General features: G+C 42.8%; 1 protein-coding gene across 4 annotated transcripts in view; it reads left to right on the top strand.

The window, feature by feature from the left end:
• Window positions 1-22435, top strand: part of LOC128666513 (RNA-binding protein 6) — a 206186-nt gene that overhangs the window by 122211 nt on the left and 61540 nt on the right. For all 4 annotated transcript variants that reach the window (XM_053721153.1, XM_053721156.1, XM_053721157.1 and 1 more), the window contains exons 15-16: window positions 10707-10799; window positions 13329-13421. In XM_053721153.1, the coding sequence (XP_053577128.1) occupies window positions 10707-10799; window positions 13329-13421 (186 nt within the window). The remainder of the gene's footprint in view (window positions 1-10706; window positions 10800-13328; window positions 13422-22435) is intronic.

Here is a 22435-nt window from a genome sequence, read left to right on the forward strand (position 1 = left end):
ACAGGAGAAAACAAAATTTATGCTTACCTGATAAATTCCTTTCTCCTGTAGTGTGGTCAGTCCACGGCCCACCCTGTTTTTTATGGCAGGTTAAAAAAATTTTGAATTATACTCCAGTCACCACTACACCCTTTGGCTTCTCCTTTCTCGTTGGTCCTTGGTCGAATGACTGGAGGTGAAATAGAGGGGAGGAGCTATATAGCATCTCTGCTGGGTGAATCCTCTTGCACTTCCTGTTGGGGAGGAGTTAATATCCCAGAAGTAATGATGACCCGTGGACTGACCACACTACAGGAGAAAGGAATTTATCAGGTAAGCATAAATTTAGTTTTTTTGAGCAAAACTATTTTGTGTTTAGAGGGCAACTTAACGTTTTTGTGTGCAAACGTTTTAATGTTTTGATGGCACTGGAGGGTTTCACATGGCTTTCAATAATAGGTTGGGTATATGAAAACACACATGGCTAGGTTCTAGACCGCTTTACAGCAGTTTTTACTAGACAGATAGACATCGATATAGATGGGCGGGGCCTAATTTCACACCTCAGATGCACAGTTGAATTTCCTATGCAAGCTCCAGCTCCAGTGGGCCTAAACTGAAAGATTTGGCCTAAACGAAGTGATAGAGTGATTTAACAGACCCGTGAGGGCAGGTAGGCGCCACGAGGTGCAGGGAGTTGATTTGTTAATTTTATAACGTTTTTGAGTAACGTTTTTCTCCTGTTAAGTGTAGTCAGTCCACGGGTCATCCATTACTTATGGAATATATCTCTTCCTAACAGGAAACTGCAAGAGAATTACCCAGCAGAGCTGCTATATAGCTCCTCCCCTCACCTATCATACTCAGTCATTCTCTTGCAGCCTAACTAAAAAGGAAGGTTTTATTTTACAGCCCCTCGCATGCATTGCGCCTGTCACTGCTGCGGCAGCATTCTGGTTTGAGTCTCTGGAAGAGGCCATTCGCTCAGCTCCATTGGATGAAATAATCAACAAGCTTAAGACACTTAAGCTAGCTAACGCATTTGTTTCTGATGCCGTTGTGCATTTAACCAAACTTACGGCTAAGAACTCCGGATTCGCCATCCAAGCGTGCAGAGCGCTATGGCTTAAATCCTGGTCAGCTGACGTGACTTCTAAATCTAAATTGCTTAATATTCCTTTCAAAGGGCAGACCTTATTCAGGCCCGGCTTGAAAGAAATTATTGCTGACATTACGGGAGGTAAGGGCCATGCTGTACCTCAGGACAGGGCCAAATCAAAGGCCAAACAGTCTAATTTTCGTGCCTTTCGTAACTTCAAGGCAGGAGCAGCATCAACTTCCTCCGCTCTAAAACAGGAAGGAGCTGTTGCTCGTTACAGACAGGGCTGGAAAGTTAACCAGTCCTGGAACAGGGGCAAGCAGGCCAAGAAACCTGCTGCTGCCCCCAAAACAGCATTAAGAGAGGGCCCCCTATCCGGAAACGGATCTAGTGGGGGGCAGACTTTCTCTCTTCGCCCAGGCTTGGGCAAGAGATGTCCAGGATCCCTGGGCATTGGAGATCATATCTCAGGGATATCTCCTGGACTTCAAAACTTCTCCTCCACGGGGGAGATTTCATCTTTCAAGGTTATCAGCAAACCAAATAAAGAAAGAGGCGTTTCTACGCTGTGTACAAGACCTCTTACTAATGGGGGTAATCCACCCAGTTCCGCGGACGGAACACGGGCAGGGATTCTATTCAAACCTATTTGTGGTTCCCAAGAAAGAGGGAACCTTCAGGCCAATCTTGAACTTAAAGATCCTAAACAAATTTCTAAGAGTTCCATCATTCAAAATGGAAACTATTCTAACCATCCTTCCTATGATCCAAGAGGGTCAGTACATGACCACAGTGGATCTAAAGGATGCCTACCTTCACATACCGATTCACAAGGACCATTACCGGTATCTGAGATTTGCCTTCCTAGACAGGCATTACCAGTTTGTAGCTCTTCCCTTCGGATTAGCTACGGCTCCAAGAATCTTTACAAAAATTCTAGGATCACTTCTGGCGGTACTAAGACCGCGAGGCATAGCGGTGACTCCGTACCTAGACGACATTCTGATACAAGCGTCAAGTTTTCAAACTGCCAAGTCTCATACAGAGATAGTTCTGGCATTTCTGAGGTCGCATGGGTGGAAGGTGAACGTGGAAAAGAGTTCTCTATTACCACTTAAAAGAGTTCCCTTTCTAGGGACTCTTATAGATTCTGTAGAGATGAAAATTTACCTGACAGAGGCCAGGTTATTAAAACTTCTAAATGCTTGCCGTGTCCTTCACTCCATTCCACACCCGTCAGTAGCTCAGTGCATGGAAGTAATCGGCTTAATGGTAGCGGCAATGGACATAGTACCATTTGCGCGCCTGCATCTCAGACCGCTGCAATTGTGCATGCTAAGTCAGTGGAACGGGGATTACTCAGATTTGTCCCCCCTACTAAATCTGGATCAAGAGACCAGAGATTCTCTTCTATGGTGGCTTTCTCGGCCACATCTGTCCAAGGGGATGACCTTTCGAAGGCCACCTGTCAGCGATCTACATCCCAGGCGTGGAGAACTGGGAGGCGGATTTTCTAAGTCGCCAGACTTTTCATCCGGGGGAGTGGGAGCTTCATCCGGAGGTCTTTGCTCAACTGATTCGTCGTTGGGGCAAACCAGATCTGGATCTCATGGCGTCTCGTCAGAACGCCAAGCTTCCTTGTTACGGATCCAGGTCCAGGGACCCGGGAGCGGTGCTGATAGATGCTCTGACAGCCCCTTGGGTCTTCAACATGGCTTATGTGTTTCCACCATTCCCGATGCTTCCTCGTTTGATTGCCAAGATCAAACAGGAGAGCGCTTCGGTGATTCTGATAGCACCTGCGTGGCCACGCAGGACCTGGTATGCAGACCTAGTGGACATGTCGTCCTGTCCACCGTGGTCTCTGCCTCTGAGACAGGACCTTCTAATTCAGGGTCCTTTCAAACATCCAAATCTAATTTCTCTGAGGCTGACTGCATGGAGATTGAACGCTTGATTCTATCAAAGCGTGGCTTCTCGGAGTCGGTTATTGATACCTTAATACAGGCTAGGAAGCCTGTTACCAGAAAAATTTACCATAAGATATGGCGTAAATATTTACATTGGTGCGAATCCAAGAGTTACTCATGGAGTAAGGTTAGGATTCCTAGGATATTGTCCTTTCTACAAGAGGGTTTAGAAAAGGGCTTATCTACTAGTTCGTTAAAGGGACAGATTTCTGCTCTGTCTATTCTTCTACACAAACGTCTGGCTGAAGTTCCAGACGTTCAGGCTTTCTGTCAGGCTTTAACTAGGATTAAGCCTGTGTTTAAGTCTGTTGCTCCGCCGTGGAGCTTAAACTTAGTTCTTAATGTTCTCCAAGGTGTTCCGTTTGAACCCCTTCATTCCATTGATATCAAGCTGTTATCTTGGAAAGTTCTGTTTTTGATGGCTATTTCCTCGGCTCGAAGAGTCTCTGAGTTATCTGCCTTACATTGTGATTCTCCTTATCTGATTTTTCATTCAGACAAGGTAGTCCTGCGTACTAAACCTGGGTTCTTACCTAAGGTAGTTACTAACAGGAATATCAATCAAGAGATTGTTGTTCCATCTCTGTGTCCTAACCCTTCTTCAAAGAAGGAACGACTTTTGCATAATCTGGACGTAGTCCGTGCCCTGAAATTCTATTTGCAGGCAACTAAGGATTTTCGTCAAACTTCTTCCCTGTTTGTCGTTTACTCTGGACAGAGGAGAGGTCAAAAGGCTTCGGCTACCTCTCTCTCTTTTTGGCTTCGTAGCATAATACGCTTAGCCTATGAGACTGCTGGACAGCAGCCTCCTGAAAGGATTACAGCTCATTCTACTAGAGCTGTGGCTTCCACCTGGGCCTTTAAAAATGAGGCCTCTGTTGAACAGATTTGCAAGGCTGCGACTTGGTCTTCACTTCTCACTTTTTCAAAATTTTACAAATTTGACACTTTTGCTTCGTCGGAGGCTATTTTTGGGAGAAAGGTACTTCAGGCAGTGGTTCCTTCTGTTTAATGTTCCTGCCTTGTCCCTCCCTTCATCCGTGTACTTTAGCTTTGGTATTGGTATTCCATAAGTAATGGATGACCCGTGGACTGACTACACTTAACAGGAGAAAACATAATTTATGCTTACCTGATAAATTCCTTTCTCCTGTAGTGTAGTCAGTCCACGGCCCGCCCTGTTTTTACGGCAGGTCTAAATTTTAATTAAACTCCAGTCACCACTGTACCCTATGGTTCCTCCTTTCTCGTCTGCTTTGGTCGAATGACTGAGTATGATAGGTGAGGGGAGGAGCTATATAGCAGCTCTGCTGGGTAATTCTCTTGCAGTTTCCTGTTAGGAAGAGATATATTCCATAAGTAATGGATGACCCGTGGACTGACTACACTTAACAGGAGAAAACATAATTTATGCTTACCTGATAAATTCCTTTCTCCTGTAGTGTAGTCAGTCCACGGCCCGCCCTGTTTTTACGGCAGGTCTAAATTTTAATTAAACTCCAGTCACCACTGTACCCTATGGTTCCTCCTTTCTCGTCTGCTTTGGTCGAATGACTGAGTATGATAGGTGAGGGGAGGAGCTATATAGCAGCTCTGCTGGGTAATTCTCTTGCAGTTTCCTGTTAGGAAGAGATATATTCCATAAGTAATGGATGACCCGTGGACTGACTACACTACAGGAGAAAGGAATTTATCAGGTAAGCATAAATTATGTTTTTTCCATTAAGGGTTAAGCATTCCTTACTTGTGGTGCAATCTTAGCTGGCAAGATAAGGCACATATATCCTAAAATTGTGATAATTATAACATTTTAGAGCAGTTTTGCAGAAATTGTACGCTTTTTTTTACTCTTAAAGGCACAGTACCGTTTTTCAGATTGTTGTTTTTTTCACTAAATAAAGTGTTTTCAAGACTGTGGTCATTACTGGTCTGTTTCAACATGTCTGACATTGAGGAAAGTCAATGTTCTATGTGTTTAGAAGCCATTGTGGAACCCCCACTTAAAATGTGTCCCTCGTGTACTGAAAGGGCCTTACATTGCAAAGAACATATTTTAGGTGATAAAAGTATGTCTCAGGATGATTCTCAGTCTGAAGAGAACCAGGTTATGCCATCCAATTCTCCCCAAGTGTCACAACCTTTAACGCCCGCTCAAGCGACGCCTAGTACTTCTAGTGCGTCTTATTCTTTCACCCTGCAAGATATGGCTGCAGTTATGTCAACTACCCTTACAGAGGTATTATCTAAACTGCCAGGTTTACAGGGTAAGCACAGCAGGTCAGGTATCAGAGTAAATACTGAGCCCTCTGATGCTTTATCGGCCATCTGCGATGTACCCTCACAGTGTTCTGATTTGGGGGTGGGGGAATTACTGTCTGAGGGAGAGCTTTCAGACTCAGGAAAGATGTTCCCTCAAACAGACTCAGATGTGACGGCCTTTAAGTTTAAGCTTGAACACCTCCGCTTGTTGCTCCGGGAGGTTTTAGCGACTCTGGATGATTGTCATCCCACCAGAGAAATTGTGTAAAATGGATAAATATCTTGAGGTCCCTACTTACTTATGTTTTTCCAGTCCCTAGAAGGATTTCGGACATTGTTACTAAGGAATGGGATAGACCAGGCATTCCGTTCTCTCCCCCTCCTACTTTTAAGAAAATGTTTCCCATATCTGACACCATTCGGGATTCCTGGCAGACGGTCCCTAAGGTGGAGGGAGCTATTTATACCCTGGCTAAGCGTACAACCATACCTATTGAGGACAGTTGTGCTTTCAAAGATCCTATGGATAAAAAATTAGAGGGTCTTCTAAAGAAATTGTTTATTCATCAGGGTTTTCTTCTTCAACCTATAGCGTGCATTGTTCCAGTAACTACTGCAGCAGCTTTTTGGTTTGAGGCTCTAGAGGAGTCTCTTAAGGTTGAGACCTCATTAGATGATATTTTGGATAGAATTAAGGCTCTCAAGCTAGCTAATTCTTTTATTACAGATGCCGCTTTTCAAATGGCTAAATTAGCGGCAAAGAATGCAGGCTTTGCCATTTTAGAGCGTTATGGCTTAAGTCTTGGTCTGCTGATATGTCATCAAAATCTAAGCTGTTAGCTATTCCTTTCAAAGGTAAGACCCTATTCAGGCCTGAACTAAATGAGATAATTTCCGACATTACTGGAGGTAAAGGTCATGCCCTTCCTCAGGACAAGACGGTTAAATTAGGGCCAAACAAAATAATTTTCATTCCTTTCGAAACTTTAAAGGTGGAGCCTCTCTACTTCCTCCTCCGCCACAAAGCAGGAGGGGAATTTTGCACAATCCAAGTCAGTCTGGAGACCTAACCAGACCTGGAATAAAGGTAAACAGGCCAAGAAGCCTGCTGCTGCTACCAAGACAGCATGAAGGGACAGCCCCCGATCCGGGACTGGATCTAGTAGGGGGCAGACTTTCTGTCTTCGCTCAGGCTTGAGCAAGGGGCGTTCAGGATCCCTGGGCATTAGAAATCGTGACCCAGGGGTATCGACTAGAATTCAAGGATTTTCTCCCAAGAGGGAGATTTCATCTTTCACGTTTGTCTGTAGACCAGACAAAAAGAGAGGCGTTCTTACGCTGTGTTAAAGACCTATATACCATGGGTGTAATCTGCCCAGTTCCAAAACTAGAACAGGGGCAGGGGTTTTACTCAAATCTGTTTGTGGTTCCCAAAAAAGAGGGAACCTTCAGACCGATTTTAGATCTCAAATGCCTAAACAAATTTCTTAGAGTCCCATCGTTCAAGGTGGAGACCATTCAAACTATTTTACCAATGATCCAGGAGGGTCAATATATGACTACCGTGGACTTAAAGGATGCGTATCTTCACATTCCTATCCACAGAGATCATCACCAGTTTCTCAGGTTCGCCTTCCTGGACAAACACTACTAGTTTGTGGCCCTTCCTTTCGGGTTGGCCACAGCTCCCAGAATCTTCACAAAGGTGCTAGGGTCCTTTCTGGCGGTTCTAAGGCCGCGGGGCATAGCAGTGGCGCCCTATCTGGACTATATTTTGATTCAGGCATTAACTTACCAGCTAACCAAATCTCACACAGACATTGTGCGGGCTTTTCTAAGAACTCACGGGTGGAAGGTGAATATACAAAAGAGTTCACTAGTTCAACTGATAAGAGTTCCATTCCTAGGAACTCTGATAGACTCAGTAGACATGAAAATATTTCTGACGGAGGTCAGAAAGTCAAAGATCTTAACTACTTGCCGGGCACTTCGGTCCACTCCTCGGCCATCAGGCCATGGAGGTCATTGGATTAATGGTAGCGGCAATGGACATCGTTCCGTTTGCTTGCTTAAATCTCAGACCACTGCAGCTGTGCATGCTCAGACAGTGGAATGGGGATTATGTAGATTTATCTCCTCAGATAAATCTGGATCTAGAGACCAGAGACTCTCTTCTTTGGTGGTTGTCACAGGATCATCTGTCCCAGGGAATGTGCTTCCGCAGACCAGCATGGGTCATAGTGACGGACGCCAGCCTCTTGGGCTGCGGTGCAGTCTGGAATTCACTGAAGGCTCAGGGTGTTTTGGACTCAGGAGGAGTCCCTACTACCAATCAATATTCTGGAACTGAGAGCAATATTCAACGCGCTTCAAGCGTGGCCTCAGTTGGCTTTGGCCAAATTCATAAGGTTCCAGTCGGACAATATCACGACTCTAGCATATATCAATCATCAAGGGGGAACAAAGAGTTCTCTAGCGATGAGAGGTTTCCAAGATAATTTGATGGGCAGAGACGCACTCTTGCCATCTATCAGCAACATCCCAGGAGTGGAGAACTGGGAAGCAGATTTTCTAAGTCGTCAGGCTTTTCATCTGGGGGAGTGGGAGCTCCATCCGAAGGTGTTTGTGACTTTGATTTGTCAATGGGGCACACTGGAATTGGATCTGATGGCATCTCGTCAGAATGCCAAACTTCCTTGTTACGGATCCAGATCAAGGGATCCCCAAGCAGTACTGATAGATGCACTAGCAGTACCTTGGTCGTTCAACCTGGCTTATGTGTTTCCTCCCTTTCCTCTCCTGCCTCGTCTGATTGCCAGAATCAAACAGGAGAGGGCTTCGGTAATCTTGATAGCGCCTGCGTGGCCACGCAGGACTTGGTATGCAGATCTAGTGGAAATGTCATCTCTGCCACCGTGGATACTGCCTTCTCATTCAAGGTCCGTTCCAACATCCAAATCTAAATTCTCTGCAGCTGACTGCCTGGAGATTCTCTGAGTCAGTTATTGATATTTTGATTCATGCTCGGAAGCCTATTGCTATGAAAATTTGCCATAAGATATGGCGTAAATATCTTTATTGGTGCGAATCCAAGGGCTACTCATGGAGTAGGCTTACGATTCCTAGGATTTTGTCCTTTCTCCAAGAAAGATTGGAGAAGGGATCATCAGCTAGTTCCTTAAAGGGACAAATTTCCACTTTGTCAATTTTACTACACAAGCGTCTGGTGGATGTCACAGACGTTCAGTCCTTTTGTCAGGCTTTAGTCAGAATCAAGCCTGTGTTTAAACCTGTTGCTCTGCCATGGAGTTTGAATTTTAGTTCTACATGTTCTTCAAGGGGTTCCGTTTGAATCTATGCATTCCATAGATATTAAGCTTTTATCTTGGAAAGTTTTGTTTTTAGTTGCTATCTGTTCTGCTCGAAGAGTTTCTGAGCTTTCTGCATTACAATGCTCGCCTTATCTTATATTCCATTCTGATAAGGTGGTTTTGCGTACTAAACCTTGATTCCTTCCTAAGGTTGTTTCAAATAAGAATATTAATTAGGAAATTGTTGTTCCTTCTCTATGTCCTAATCCTTCTTCTAAGAAGGAGCGTCTGTTACATAATCTGGACGTGGTTAGTGCCTTGAAGTTTTACTTACAAGCGACCAAGGATTTCCGTCAAACATCTTCTCTATTTGTGGTTTATTCTGGAAAGCGTAGGGGTCAAAAAGCTACGGCTACCTCTTTCTTTTTGGCTGAAAAGCATCATCCGTTTGGCATACGAGACTGCTGGACAGCAGCCTCCTGAAGAGATTACAGCTCATTCTACTAGAGCGGTGGCTTCCACATGGGCTTTAAAAAACAATGCTTTTGTTGAACAGATTTGTAAGGCTGCGACTTGGTCCTCCCTTCATACTTTTTCCAAATTTTACAATTTTGATACTTTTGCTTCTTCTGAGGCTGTTTTTGGGAGAAAAGTTCTTCAAGCAGTGGTGCCTTCTCTCTCTTCTGTCTTGTCCCTCCCGTTCATCCGTGTTCTGTAGCTTTGGTATTGTATCCCACAAGTAAGGATGAATCCGTGGACTCGTCGTATCTAGTAGAAGAAAAGAAAATTTATGCTTACCTGATAAATTGATTTCTTCTACGATACAACAAGCCCACGGCCCTCCCTGTCATATTAGACAGATTATATTTTTGTATTCAAAACGTCAGTCACCTCTGCACCTTTTAGCTTTTCTTTTCTCTTCCACTGGGGGTGGAGAGAAGGGAGGAGCTATATATACAGCTCTGCTGTGGTGCTCTTTGCCACTTCCTGTTAGCAGGAGGATAATATCCCACAAGTAAGGATGAATCCGTGGACTCGTCGTATTGTAGAAGAAATCAGTTTATCAGGTAAGCATACATTTCCTTTTTTTTTGTTTTTAGAGCTCTGGGTTGTTGTGGAACGTCTTTTTAGGGAGACATTTTCGTCACATGGGATTTTTGGTACTAACGACTTTGATGGTCGCGATTCTTGGAGACTTCTGGTGGAAGCATCTAGATATCTGTTTAGGGTGCTGGTTCCCTCGATAATTTCGATTCAGAATTTAAGCCTTGGTGCTTATATTTCTTTGGATTATTCTCAGTTTTTCTAGCATTGCTGGAACTTAAGAATTTTCTGTTCAGGCACCTCTACACCTTGTGTTACTCCATTTTCCTTCAGTCGAAACTTTGCTGCCTCCTGCTGGTCAGGAGTGATATTCCCAACAGTAATTGAGGACGTCTTTGACTCACCATATCTGGAAAGAGAGAAATGATCAGATAAGCATACATTTTATTACCCATTCCCCAGTTTTGCATAACAAGCACAGTTATAATACACGTTTTACCTCTGTGATTTCCTTGTATCTAAGCCTCTGCAAACTGCCCCCTTATTTTAGTTATTTTGACAGACTTGCATTTTAGCCAATCAGTGCTGACTCCTAGGTAACTTCACGTGCTTGAGCTCAATGTTATCTATATGACACACATGAACTAACTCTAGTGGTGAAAAACTGTCAAAATGCATTGATTAGAGGTGGCCTTCAAGGTCTGAGAAATTAACATATGAGCCTATCCAGGTTTAGCTTTCAACTAAGAATACCAAGAGAACAAAGCAGAAATTGGTTATGAAAGTAAATTGGAAAGTTGTTTAACATGACATGCCCTATTTGAAGGATGAAAGTTTTTTTTTTTTTGGACTGGATTGTCGCTTTAAGTAACTACCGGACAGCTCCTTACTCTCCCAAGATCTCAAAACCCCTCCATGGTGCCATTCTTTCTCTCATCTGTCATTTACACCCAGTTTTTAAACTGTAAGCACTAGAACACAGTTTACAGAGAATTCATAGCATACATGATGCTTTTTATGACTTTTTAGCTATTTGTCTTACAGTGGAGGAAAGGAGATGATCAGTATTCATCGAGGAAAAGCAGTGATAAAGATGGAAGTGCTGCTTCTTCAAGGAGAGGCTTCACTGAGGATAAGGTGAGAGCATTGCGTTGTGCAATCTTATAGTAAAATTTTATTGCAATGGATACATACTGTCTTATGTCATCAAAAGCTGTTCCTAGTATCTAAACTGACTAACAATGATTGTTAATGTTTTTTGTTTTTTTTTAATTGATGCATTCTACGTTATAGAACTGCGAAGGCGCATGGTCTGCTATTAAATGCAAGGTAAAGCTCACAACACTCGTTAGCGCCATATTACAGATTATTTAAAAATAGCCCCAGTTTAATTCATGGATTTTTACAGATCGGATTCTGTAAAGCAGTTTTTTACCTTAAAATATGCCGACGGATAACAATATTTTCCCCGCCCCCCATTTTTAAAAATTGATCGACAGTCTAGTTTTAATCGATTGCAACATCACGCGAGTCCTAAGCGCATGCGTTGACTGCTATCATCCAACTTTCTTCACCATGCACGTTCATGAGACGCGCATGGTCTGTCTGACTTGTCTTCATATTCTCACAACAAAATGGAAGTAGACATCGATCGCGGTCCAAGTGAGGTTCAAAGCTTTAGTATTATCTTAATTATCAATTGACACTGTAAATAAATGAACTATTTTGAAGTAACATTTTACCTGCAAACGATATTTTATATATTTTATGAATATTTATTTTAGACATTCTTTTTTCAATCAATACAAAGTATCAACAGTTATGCTATAAGCATACTTGTAATCTCAATATCGATATGCTTTTTGCAGTACTTTCAAAGTTACCTTTTTTAGAAATAAATGCTTTGCCTATATAAATATTTAGAATTCAGGGAATCTCGATCTAACTTTTATTGCAAATCGCAAATGTTTTATTTCAGCAAAAGTACAACAAATTGTAATTACAATTTGAAGAAATAAATGCTTGGCGTAAAGAGAAAGTTAGAATGCTGAGGATTAAACATATAATTTATAATACAGAGAGCAATGTGTTTTATTCAGCAACAGTAGTTTAAATTGTAATAACATTGCGAATAAATAATTTGCGTATACTAATTTTTTTGAATGTAGGAAATCTAAATAGACTTTAAAATAAAGATGTATTATTCAGAAAAAGAGAAGTTAGAATTTGTATATTTCCAAAGCAAAGAGAAACAATAGAGTGTGAAAAGGGTTGCACGGTAGAAATTCTGCAGCTGATTTCTAAGGCACTATAGTACTCAATAAATATTTTTGTTCTTTAAATACTTTGTGTCAATGGAAAATTGCGCATGCGCAGTTCAAATTAACATAGTGAACGCGCTTTCAACTGTCGTAGAATATAGAGCAGGAGAACACGGAAGTAGCTGCTGGGAGGAGTCGGGAAGGAAACTGTAATACATTTATAATTGGTATATCACAAAAAATGTAGCCTGTACATTAAAACAAAGTTAGCGACTGCATTTAAATACTACTGAGAAATGATATGGGGTATTCACAAACGTTTAACTTTACCTTTTTCTTTAAAAGGACATTAAACAGTTTGAGATTGTAATATAAAATCTTTAATTATATGTAGGCACAAAACTGAGAATTCAGAGTACGTAGGAGGGATTTAAGCTCTGGTATGTTTTGCTTCCTCCTGAGTGTAATTCCCACGTGATAAAGTCTATGGCACCATATCAGTTGGGAACACAGTACCAGAATCTTCTATCTTTGGTTAGGACTCATGCAAATAAATTTGATTTATCCTGATTAAACTCTACTTGGCATAAAGAAACTCTGAAGATGAGTTTCTTACTACATGTGGAAATACATGTTGAAGTACTCCTGGAGGAATGGAACTTACATGCCTGCACGTATTCCAACAGTTATGTTCAGAAAAAATGAAAAGGGGTAGAACTGATCAGAAAAAGAACAGCAACCCCTTCAAGACGAATTGCTCAATATTCTACCTATTGCAGCAGCAGCAGAAACAACCCCTTAACTTTTTATTTGTAGTAGCAAAAAGAGGATTAGCAGAATGTGAGATGTCATTGTGTTCTACTAGATCAGCATGTAGCCAATGTAGAATGATATAGCTCTGTATCTTCTGGTGCATGTACCTCTGACTCATTTAATAGTGAGAAGTGTGCAGAATTCACCATAGGTAACTACCGGACAGCTGCATACTCTACCAAGATCTCAAAACCTCTCCATGGTGCCATTCTTTCTCTCTTCTGGCATTCAAACCCAGGTTTTTATGTGTAAGCACTTGGTGGGTTTGTTGGGCTAGAACCCAGCTGTATCCTTGGCTTGTAAAAAGTTCTCTTCTAAACTGTAGTCTACATCAGTGTTTCTCAGCCGTGATCCTCAAGTACCCCTATCAGGCCAGGTTTTCATTATAGTTGAATTAGAGCACAGGTGAATTAATCAGCTGATGGGTGAGTGGAGTTTAGTAACAATGGTTACTGATCAGCTTATTATTTCACCTGTACTTTAGTTCAGCTATAATGAAAACCTGTCCGGTTGAGGGTACTTGAGGATCACGGTTGAGAAACACTGATCTACATGATGAATTTGCTGACTCTTCGTATTTGTCTTGCAACAGAGAAAAGCAGATGAACAGTATTCATCGAGGAAAAGTAGTGGTAAAGAAGATGAGAGTTCTGCTTCTTCGAGGAGAGGCTTCAGAGAGGACAAGGTAAGAGGTTGCTTTGCGTTTTGCTATCTCATAATAGAATTTTATTGCAACGGATACATAAACAGTTTTACACCAATAAAAGCTGCTGTTCCTAGTAACTTTTAACAATGACTGCAATATGTATCTTGTTTCTCCAACATAGGTGTGTCCGGTCCACGGCGTCATCCTTACTTGTGGGATATTCTCTTCCCCAACAGGAAATGGCAAAGAGCCCAGCAAAGCTGGTCACATGATCCCTCCTAGGCTCCGCCTACCCCAGTCATTCTCTTTGCCGTTGTACAGGCAACATCTCCACGGAGATGGCTTAGAGTTTTTTAGTGTTTAACTGTAGTTTTTATTATTCAATCAAGAGTTTGTTATTTTAAAATAGTGCTGGTATGTACTATTTACTCTGAAACAGAAAAGAGATGAAGATTTCTGTTTGTATGAGGAAAATGATTTTAGCAACCGTTACTAAAATCCATGGCTGTTCCACACAGGACTGTTGAGAGGAATTAACTTCAGTTGGGGGAACAGTGAGCAGTCTTTTGCTGCTTGAGGTATGACACATTCTAACAAGACGATGTAATGCTGGAAGCTGTCATTTTCCCTATGGGATCCGGTAAGCCATTTTTATTCACACAGTAAATAAGGGCTTCACAAGGGCTTATTAAGACTGTAGACATTTTCTGGGCTAAATCGATCATATTTACACATATTTAGCCTTGAGGAATCATTTAATCTGGGTATTTTTTGTAAGATAATATCGGCAGGCACTGTTTTAGACACTTTATTCTATTGGGGCTTTCCCTAATCATAGTCAGAGCCTCATTTTCGCGCCGGTATGGCGCACTTGTTTTTGAGAACAGCATGACATGCAGCTGCATGTGTGTGGAGTTCTGATACATAGAAAAGTCTTTCTGAAGGCATTATTTGGTATCGTATTCCCCTTTGGGCTTGGTTGGGTCTCAGCAAAGCAGATTCCAGGGACTGTAAAGGGGTTAAATATAAAAACGGCTCCGGTTCCGTTATTTTAAGGGTTAAAGCTTCCAAATTTGGTGTGCAATACTTTTAAGGCTTTAAGACACTGTGGTGAAATTTTGGTGAATTTTGAACAATTCCTTCATACTTTTTCGCAATTGCAGTAATAAAGTGTGTTCAGTTTAAAATTTAAAGTGACAGTAACGGTTTTATTTTAAAACGTTTTTTGTGCTTTGTTATCAAGTTTATGCCTGTTTAACATGTCTGAACTACCAGATAGATTGTGTTCTGACTGTGGGGAAGCCAAGGTTCCTTCTCATTTAAATAGATGTGATTTATGTCATAAAAAATTTAGTAAAAATGATGCCCAAGATGATTCCTCAAGTGAGGGGAGTAAGCATGGTACTGCATCATCCCCTCCTTCGTCTACACCAGTTTTGCCCATACAGGAGGCCCCTAGTACATCTAGCGCGCCAATACTCCTTACTATGCAACAATTAACGGCTGTAATGGATAATTCTATCAAAACATTTTAGCCAATATGCCCACTTATCAGCGAAAGCGCGACTGCTCTGTTTTAGAAAATACTGAAGAGCATGAGGACGCTGATGATATTGTTTCTGAAGGGCCCCTACACCAGTCTGAGGGGGCCAGGGAGGTTTTGTCTGAGGGAGAAATTTCAGATTCAGGAAAAATTTCTCAACAAGCTGAACCTGATGTGATTACTTTTAAATTTAAGTTGGAACATCTCCGCGCTCTGCTTAAGGAGGTGTTATCCAATTTGGATGATTGTGATTATCTGGTCATTCCAGAAACACTATGTAAAATGGACAACCTGTCGCAAGGGGTGACCTCCCGCAGACCAGAGTGGGTCATTGTCACGACCGACGCCAGTCTGATGGGCTGGGGCGCGGTCTGGGGATCCCTGAAAGCTCAGGGTCTTTGGTCTCGGGAAGAATCTCTTCTACCGATAAATATTCTGGAACTGAGAGCGATATTCAATGCTCTCAAGGCTTGGCCTCAGCTAGCGAGGGCCAAGTTCATACGGTTTCAATCAGACAACATGACGACTGTTGCGTACATCAACCATCAGGGGGGAACAAGGAGTTCCCTGGCGATGGAAGAAGTGACCAAAATCATTCAATGGGCGGAGACTCGCTCCTGCCACCTGTCTGCAATCCACATCCCAGGAGTGGAAACTTGGGAAGCGGATTTTCTGATTCGTCAGACATTGCATCCGGGGGTGTGGGAACTCCATCCGGAAATCTTTGCCCAAATCACTCAACTGTGGGGCATTCCAGACATGGATCTGATGGCCTCTCGTCAGAACTTCAAGGTTCCTTGCTACGGGTCCAGATCCAGGGATCCCAAGGCGACTCTAGTAGATGCACTAGTAGCACCTTGGACCTTCAACCTAGCTTATGTATTCCCGCTGTTTCCTCTCATCCCCAGGCTGGTAGCCAGGATCAATCAGGAGAGGGCGTAGGTGATCTTGATAGCTCCTGCGTAACCACGCAGGACTTGGTAGGCAGATCTGGTGAATATGTCATCGGCTCCACCATGGAAGCTACCTTTGAGACGAGACCTTCTTGTTCAAGGTCCGTTCGAACATCCGAATCTGGTCCTACTCCAGCTGACTGCTTGGAGATTGAACGCTTGATCTTATCCAAGCGAGGGTTCTCAGATTCTGTTATTGATACTCTTGTTCAGGCCAGAAAGCCTGTAACTAGAAAAATTTACCACAAAATATGGAAAAAATATATCTGTTGGTGTGAATCTAAAGGATTCCCTTGGGACAAGGTAAAGATTCCTAGGATTCTATCCTTTCTTCAAGAAGGATTGGAGAAAGGATTATCTGCAAGTTCCTTGAAGGGACAGATTTCTGCCTTGTCTGTGTTACTTCACAAAGAGCTGGCAGCTGTGCCAGATGTTCAAGCCTTTGTTCAGGCTCTGGTTAGAATCAAGCCTGTTTACAAACCTTTGACTCCTCCTTGGAGTCTCAACTTAGTTCTTTCAGTTCTTCAGGGGGTTCCGTTTGAACCCTTACATTCCGTTGATATTAAGTTATTATCTTGGAAAGTTTTGTTTTTGGCTGCAATTTCTTCCGCTAGAAGAGTTTCAGAATTATCTGCTCTGCAGTGTTCTCCTCCTTATCTGGTGTTCCATGCAGATAAGGTGGTTTTACGTACTAAACCTGGTTTTCTTCCAAAAGTTGTTTCTAACAATAACATTAACCAGGAGATAGTCGTGCCTTCTTTGTGTCCGAAACCAGTTTCGAAGAAGGAACGTTTGTTGCACAATTTGGATGTTGTTCGCGCTCTAAAATTCTATTTAGATGCTGCAAAGGATTTTAGACAAACATCTTCCTTGTTTGTTGTTTATTCTGGTAACAGGAGAGGTCAAAAAGCAACTTCTACCTCTCTCTCTTTTTGGATTAAAAGCATCATCAGATTGGCTTACGAGACTGCCGGACGGCAGCCTCCTGAAAGAATCACAGCTCATTCCACTAGGGCTGTGGCTTCCACATGGGCCTTCAAGAACGAGGCTTCTGTTGATCAGATATGTAGGGCAGCGACTTGGTCTTCACTGCACACTTTTACCAAATTTTACAAGTTTGATACTTTTGCTTCTTCTGAGGCTATTTTTTGGGAGAAAGGTTTTGCAAGCCGTGGTGCCTTCCATTTAGGTGACCTGATTTGCTCCCTCCCTTCATCCGTGTCCTAAAGCTTTGGTATTGGTTCCCACAAGTAAGGATGACGCCGTGGACCGGACACACCTATGTTGGAGAAAACAGAATTTATGTTTACCTGATAAATTACTTTCTCCAACGGTGTGTCCGGTCCACGGCCCGCCCTGGTTTTTTAATCAGGTCTGATAATTTATTTTCTTTAACTACAGTCACCACGGTATCATATGGTTTCTCCTATGCAAATATTCCTCCTTAACGTCGGTCGAATGACTGGGGTAGGCGGAGCCTAGGAGGGATCATGTGACCAGCTTTGCTGGGCTCTTTGCCATTTCCTGTTGGGGAAGAGAATATCCCACAAGTAAGGATGACGCCGTGGACCGGACACACCGTTGGAGAAAGTAATTTATCAGGTAAACATAAATTCTGTTTTTTCCAACTTAATGGGAGGAGAGTCCACTGCTTTATTTATTACTTGTGGGAATAAATAAAAACCTGGCCACCAGGCGGAGGCAAAGACACCCCAGCCAAAGGCTTAAATACCTCCCCTCATCCCCCAGTCATTCTTTGCCTTTCGTCACCGGAGGTTGGCAGAGAAGTGTCAGAAGATTTGGAGTAGTCTCTTATGGAGGGTAGTACACTTCGAAATGGGACTGGGGTTTTAAGTAGTCCTGTCAGCCTCTCAGTGAGAACATGGGTGAAAGCTAGAGTCCGGAGATGCAGAGAGAGTCTTTCTGCTAAACCATCCCGACTCAGATTAACAGCTCCTAAAGCAATCAGCGTTGATGAGTTTAGCTGCCTGCTTTCTTCACTCAAATCCATGTCAGGAGCGATGCTACTAATCTGTCACACTTAAAGGGCCGTGTTCCTGTTCGACGGCATAGATTTTGGTAAGATCGTTTCATTTATACACATATGATAACGCAAGAAGACAGGGTCACAATGTGTCTCCTTTTATCTGTATAGAATCAAGGGTTAATATCCCTGAAAGGGGATTATTGAAGAGGAGGGGATTGATTCATAATATCTTTGTTTGGTGCTGCGTCATGTGTGAGATGAGGCTCTAGCAATCTGGAACAGTCAGGTGTGGATTGGAGCATCCTTTTTTTGGCGCGTTTTCTCTATAGTGCAGGGGCGGTCCTGCATGGCAATCCATGTGACCGGGTGTGGCCTCTTTAACTTCCTCTTTCCTGATCAGCATTTGCGGGAGACGGAACGTTTTCTCTGTGGTCCGGGTCATAGGAGGTGGTGAGTGCCTCGGCAATTGGTTTATAAAGGTGCCTTTTTAATCTATCTAGTCCGTATTAAAGGCGCAAGCTATGGAGGACTCTGATATGTTAGAGGATACCCCCTCTTTAATTAAATCTAATACCTGTGTTTATTGTGAGGAGGTGCAGGTTGATCCGCCTGCTCAACTGTGTTCCACATGCTTTGATAAGATTGCAATATCTAAAAAGAATAAGATATTTAGCATTATTGAGCCGTTCACCTCTGAGGCTTCTCCATCCCGCGAGGTGTGTTCCCTACATTGCCGATCACACAAGCAGCTCCCCAAGGCCCGACTGATCCTCCCACGGGAGGGGCCTGTTGGCCGCCAGATTTCACTGCCCAGCTGCAAACAGCCGTTTCTTTCTAATGACACGATGAGTCCATGGATCATCATTAATTACTGTTGGGAATATCACTCCTGCCCAGCAGGAGCCGGCAAAGAGCACCACAGCAAAGCTGTTAAATATCACCTCCCTTCTATCCCACCCCAGTCATTCTCTTTGCCTATGTTAGGCTGGAAAACACTTTACCACTTCCTTGCTCTGATTCTCAAATGGGGTCAGTTGGAATTGGATCTCATGGCTTCTTGGCAGAATGCCAAGCTTCAGTGGTACGGGTCGAGGTCAAGGAACTCTCAGGCTGTACTGATAGACACTGACGGTACCTGGGCATTTCACTCTCGCATACCTATTTCCTCCATTTGCTCTTCTACCTCGACTCATTGCTTGAATCAAGCAGGAGAGGGCGTCAGTGATCCTCCTTACACCGATGTGGCCTTGCAGGATTTGGTATGCAGACCTGGTGGACATGTCATCTCTTCCACCTTGGAGACTTCCTTTGAGGAAGGATCTTCTACTTCAAGGACCCTTCTTTCATCTTTCATTTTCAGGCTCGTAAACCTGTGACTAGGAAGATTTACCATTAAGATATGGCGTAAATATCTATACAGGTGTGAATCCAAGGGCTACTCTTTGAGTAGAGTTAGAATTCCTAGAATTCTGTCCTTTCTCCAAGAAGGTTTGGAGAAGGGATTATCTGCAAGATCCCTAAAGGGTCAAATATCTGCTTTTGTCTATTTTGTTACATAAACGTCTGGCGGACTTCCCAGACATACAATCGTTTTGTCAGGATCAGGCCTGTATTCAAACCAGTTACTCCTTGGAGTTTTAATTTAGTTCTTAAAATTCTTCAAGGGGCTCCATTTGAGCCGATGCATTCCTTAGATAATAAGTTGTTATCTTGGAAAGTTTTGTTTCTTGTCGCTATTTCATCTGCTCGTAGAGTTTGAGCTCTCAGTATTACAGTATGAGTCTCCTTACCTTATTTTTTAATCGGATAGGGTGGTTTTACGTACTAAATTAGGGTTTCTCCCTGAAGTAGTTTCAGACCGGAACATTAATCAGGAGATTGCAGTTCCTTCCTTGTGAACTTATCCTTCTCAGGAGGAACGGCTTCTACACAATCTGGACGTGGTACTTCACTAAAATTCTATTTACAGGCGACTAAGGATTTTCTTCAATCTTCTGTTTAACGTAAGGGACAGAAAGCTACGGCTACTTCTTTCTTTGTGGTTGAAGAATATCATTTGTTTTGCCTGTGAAACTGCTGGACAGCAGCCTCCCAAAGGAGTAACGGCTTTTTCTACGAGGGTTGTTTCCTCTTCCTGGGCATTCAAAATGAAGCCTTTATGGAACAGTTTTGCAAGGCTGCAACTTGGTCCTCTCTTCACTCTTTTTCAAACTTCTATAAATTTGACTTTTTAGTCTCAGCTGAGGTCGCTTTTAGGAGAAAAGTTCTTCAAGCAGTGGTGCCTTCCGTTTAGGTTCCCTGTCTTGTCCCTCCCTTATCATCTGTGTACTCTAGCTTGGGTATTGATTCCCAACAGTAATTAATGATGATCCGTAGACTCATCGTGTCATTAGAAAGAAAACAAAATTTATGCTTACCTGGTGCATTTATTTATTGACACGATGAGTCCACGGCCCACCCTGTTATTTAGACAGGTTGTTAGTATTTTATAAACTTCAGACACCTCTGCACCTTGTTGCTTCCTTTCTCTCCTTTACTTCGGTCGAATGACTGGGGTGGGATAGAAGGGAGGTGATTTTTAACAGCTTTGCTGTGGTGCTCTTTGCCGCCTCCTGCTGGGCATGAGTGATATTCCCAACAGTAACTAATGATGATCCGTGGACTCGTGTCAAGAAAGAAATACATTTATCAGGTAAGCATAAATTTTGTTGTCTGCGGCCTTACATGCCTTACTACTCCCTGTGAAGGGAAAGACACAGCTTTCCGTCCCGGGGGTCATCTACTACGTTGGATGTCTCTGATTATCCGCTGGTGAGGACTCCTCCGATTTTTCGGAGGGCGTTCTCTCTGGGACGGAATCGGCATCTTCTAGACCTCCGGCTGCCGGGGAGCCAGATTTCTTTTGCATGATGTACCTAGTCCACGGATTCATCCTAACTTGTGGGGTATTGTCCTTCCTGACAGGAAGTAGCAAAGAGAGCACCACAGCAGAGCTGTCTATATAGCTCCCCCCTTAACTCCACCCCCCAGTCATTCTCTTTGCTGGCTCTAAGCAGGAAGAGTAAAGAGAAGAGGTGTTTATTTCATCTTCAATCAAGAGTTTATTTTTACATGGTACCGGTGTTGTACTATTTGCTCTCAGGCAGGACATAGATGAAGATTTCTGCCTGGAGGATTATGATTTTAGCATTTGTAACTAAGGTCCACTGCTGTTCCCACATGAGCTGAGGAGTACAGGAAAACTTCAGTGTGAGGAATGGTTCTTGCTATACAGCAATGAGGTATGTTAAGTCATTTTTCTGCAGAGACTGCGTTAACTCAGAAAGGCTGACAGTATCCCCATTAGGGGAAGGGGAAGCAGTAATCCTAGTATGAAAGAGGTTTTACTAGCTTGCATAAAGGGCTAAATTTTTTTGGGCACTCAGTTTGTTTATGTGTAATTGGGACAAACGTCTGTGTGTTCTAGGAGTAAAGTTTTTTATGTTTATGGGACGTTTGCTTGAGGGGTCATTTGGCTTATTTTGGGTTTGTTATAACCCACATGGTTTTCAAACTAGGTTTGTTAGATTTGAGTAGGCCCCAGTAACATCGAGTGAGGTGGGCGGGGCCTAGTTATACAGACAAGCAGCAAGCAACTTCGAATAGGCCCTCAGAAGATCATCAGGACCTTAGGAGAAGCTTTAACCCCATATTGTCGTTCCTAAGGGCAGGTAGGGCCATAGCAGAGCTGTGGCAAGGTGCTTATAGGGGTGTTTAACCAGTTTTAGACATACTTCAATCCTTTTTTTTTTTTTCATTTGGGGGTTTATTGCTTATTAACTTGTGGTGCAATCTTTCTAAAGCTTAGTGGGTACACTGTTAAAATTTCAGAAAAATTGAAGCAATTTTAACCTGTTTTGCAGTTTGTGTATGCCTTTTTCTCTTAAAGGCACAGTACCGTTTTTGCCAAAAAAAAATTTCTTCATTAAATAAAGTGTTTTCCAAGCTTGCTTGCTTTATTACTAGTCTGTTAAACATGTCTGACACTGAAGAAACTCATTGTTCAATTTGTTTGGAAGCCATTGTGGAACCCCCTCTTAGAAAGTGTCCCACTTGTACTGATATGTCTATAAATTGCAAACATCATATTTTGACTTATAAAAGTTTGGCATTAGATGATTTTCAGACAGAAGGAAATCAGGTTTTGCCATCTAGTTCTCCCCAAGTGTCACAACCAGTAACGCCCGCACAAGCGACGCCAAGTACTTCTAGTGCGTCTAATTCTTTCACCTTGCAAGATATGGCTTCAGTTATGAATACTGCCCTCACAGAGGTTTTATCTAAGCTGCCTGGGTTGCAAGGGAAGCGCAGTAGCTCTGGGTTAAGAACAAATGTTGAGCCTTCTGACGCTTTAGTAGCCGTATCCGAAATTCCCTCACAATGTTCTGAAGTAGGGATGAGGGATTTGCTGTCTGTCTGAGAGAACATCTTTCCTGAATCAGAAATCTCTCCCTCAGATTCAGATATGACGGCATTTAAATTTAAGCTAGAGCACCTCCGCTTATTGCTCAGGGAGGTTTTAGCTACTCTG

The sequence above is a fragment of the Bombina bombina genome, chromosome 7, assembly GCF_027579735.1.
Source record: "Bombina bombina isolate aBomBom1 chromosome 7, aBomBom1.pri, whole genome shotgun sequence".
Classification (NCBI taxonomy): domain Eukaryota; kingdom Metazoa; phylum Chordata; class Amphibia; order Anura; family Bombinatoridae; genus Bombina; species Bombina bombina.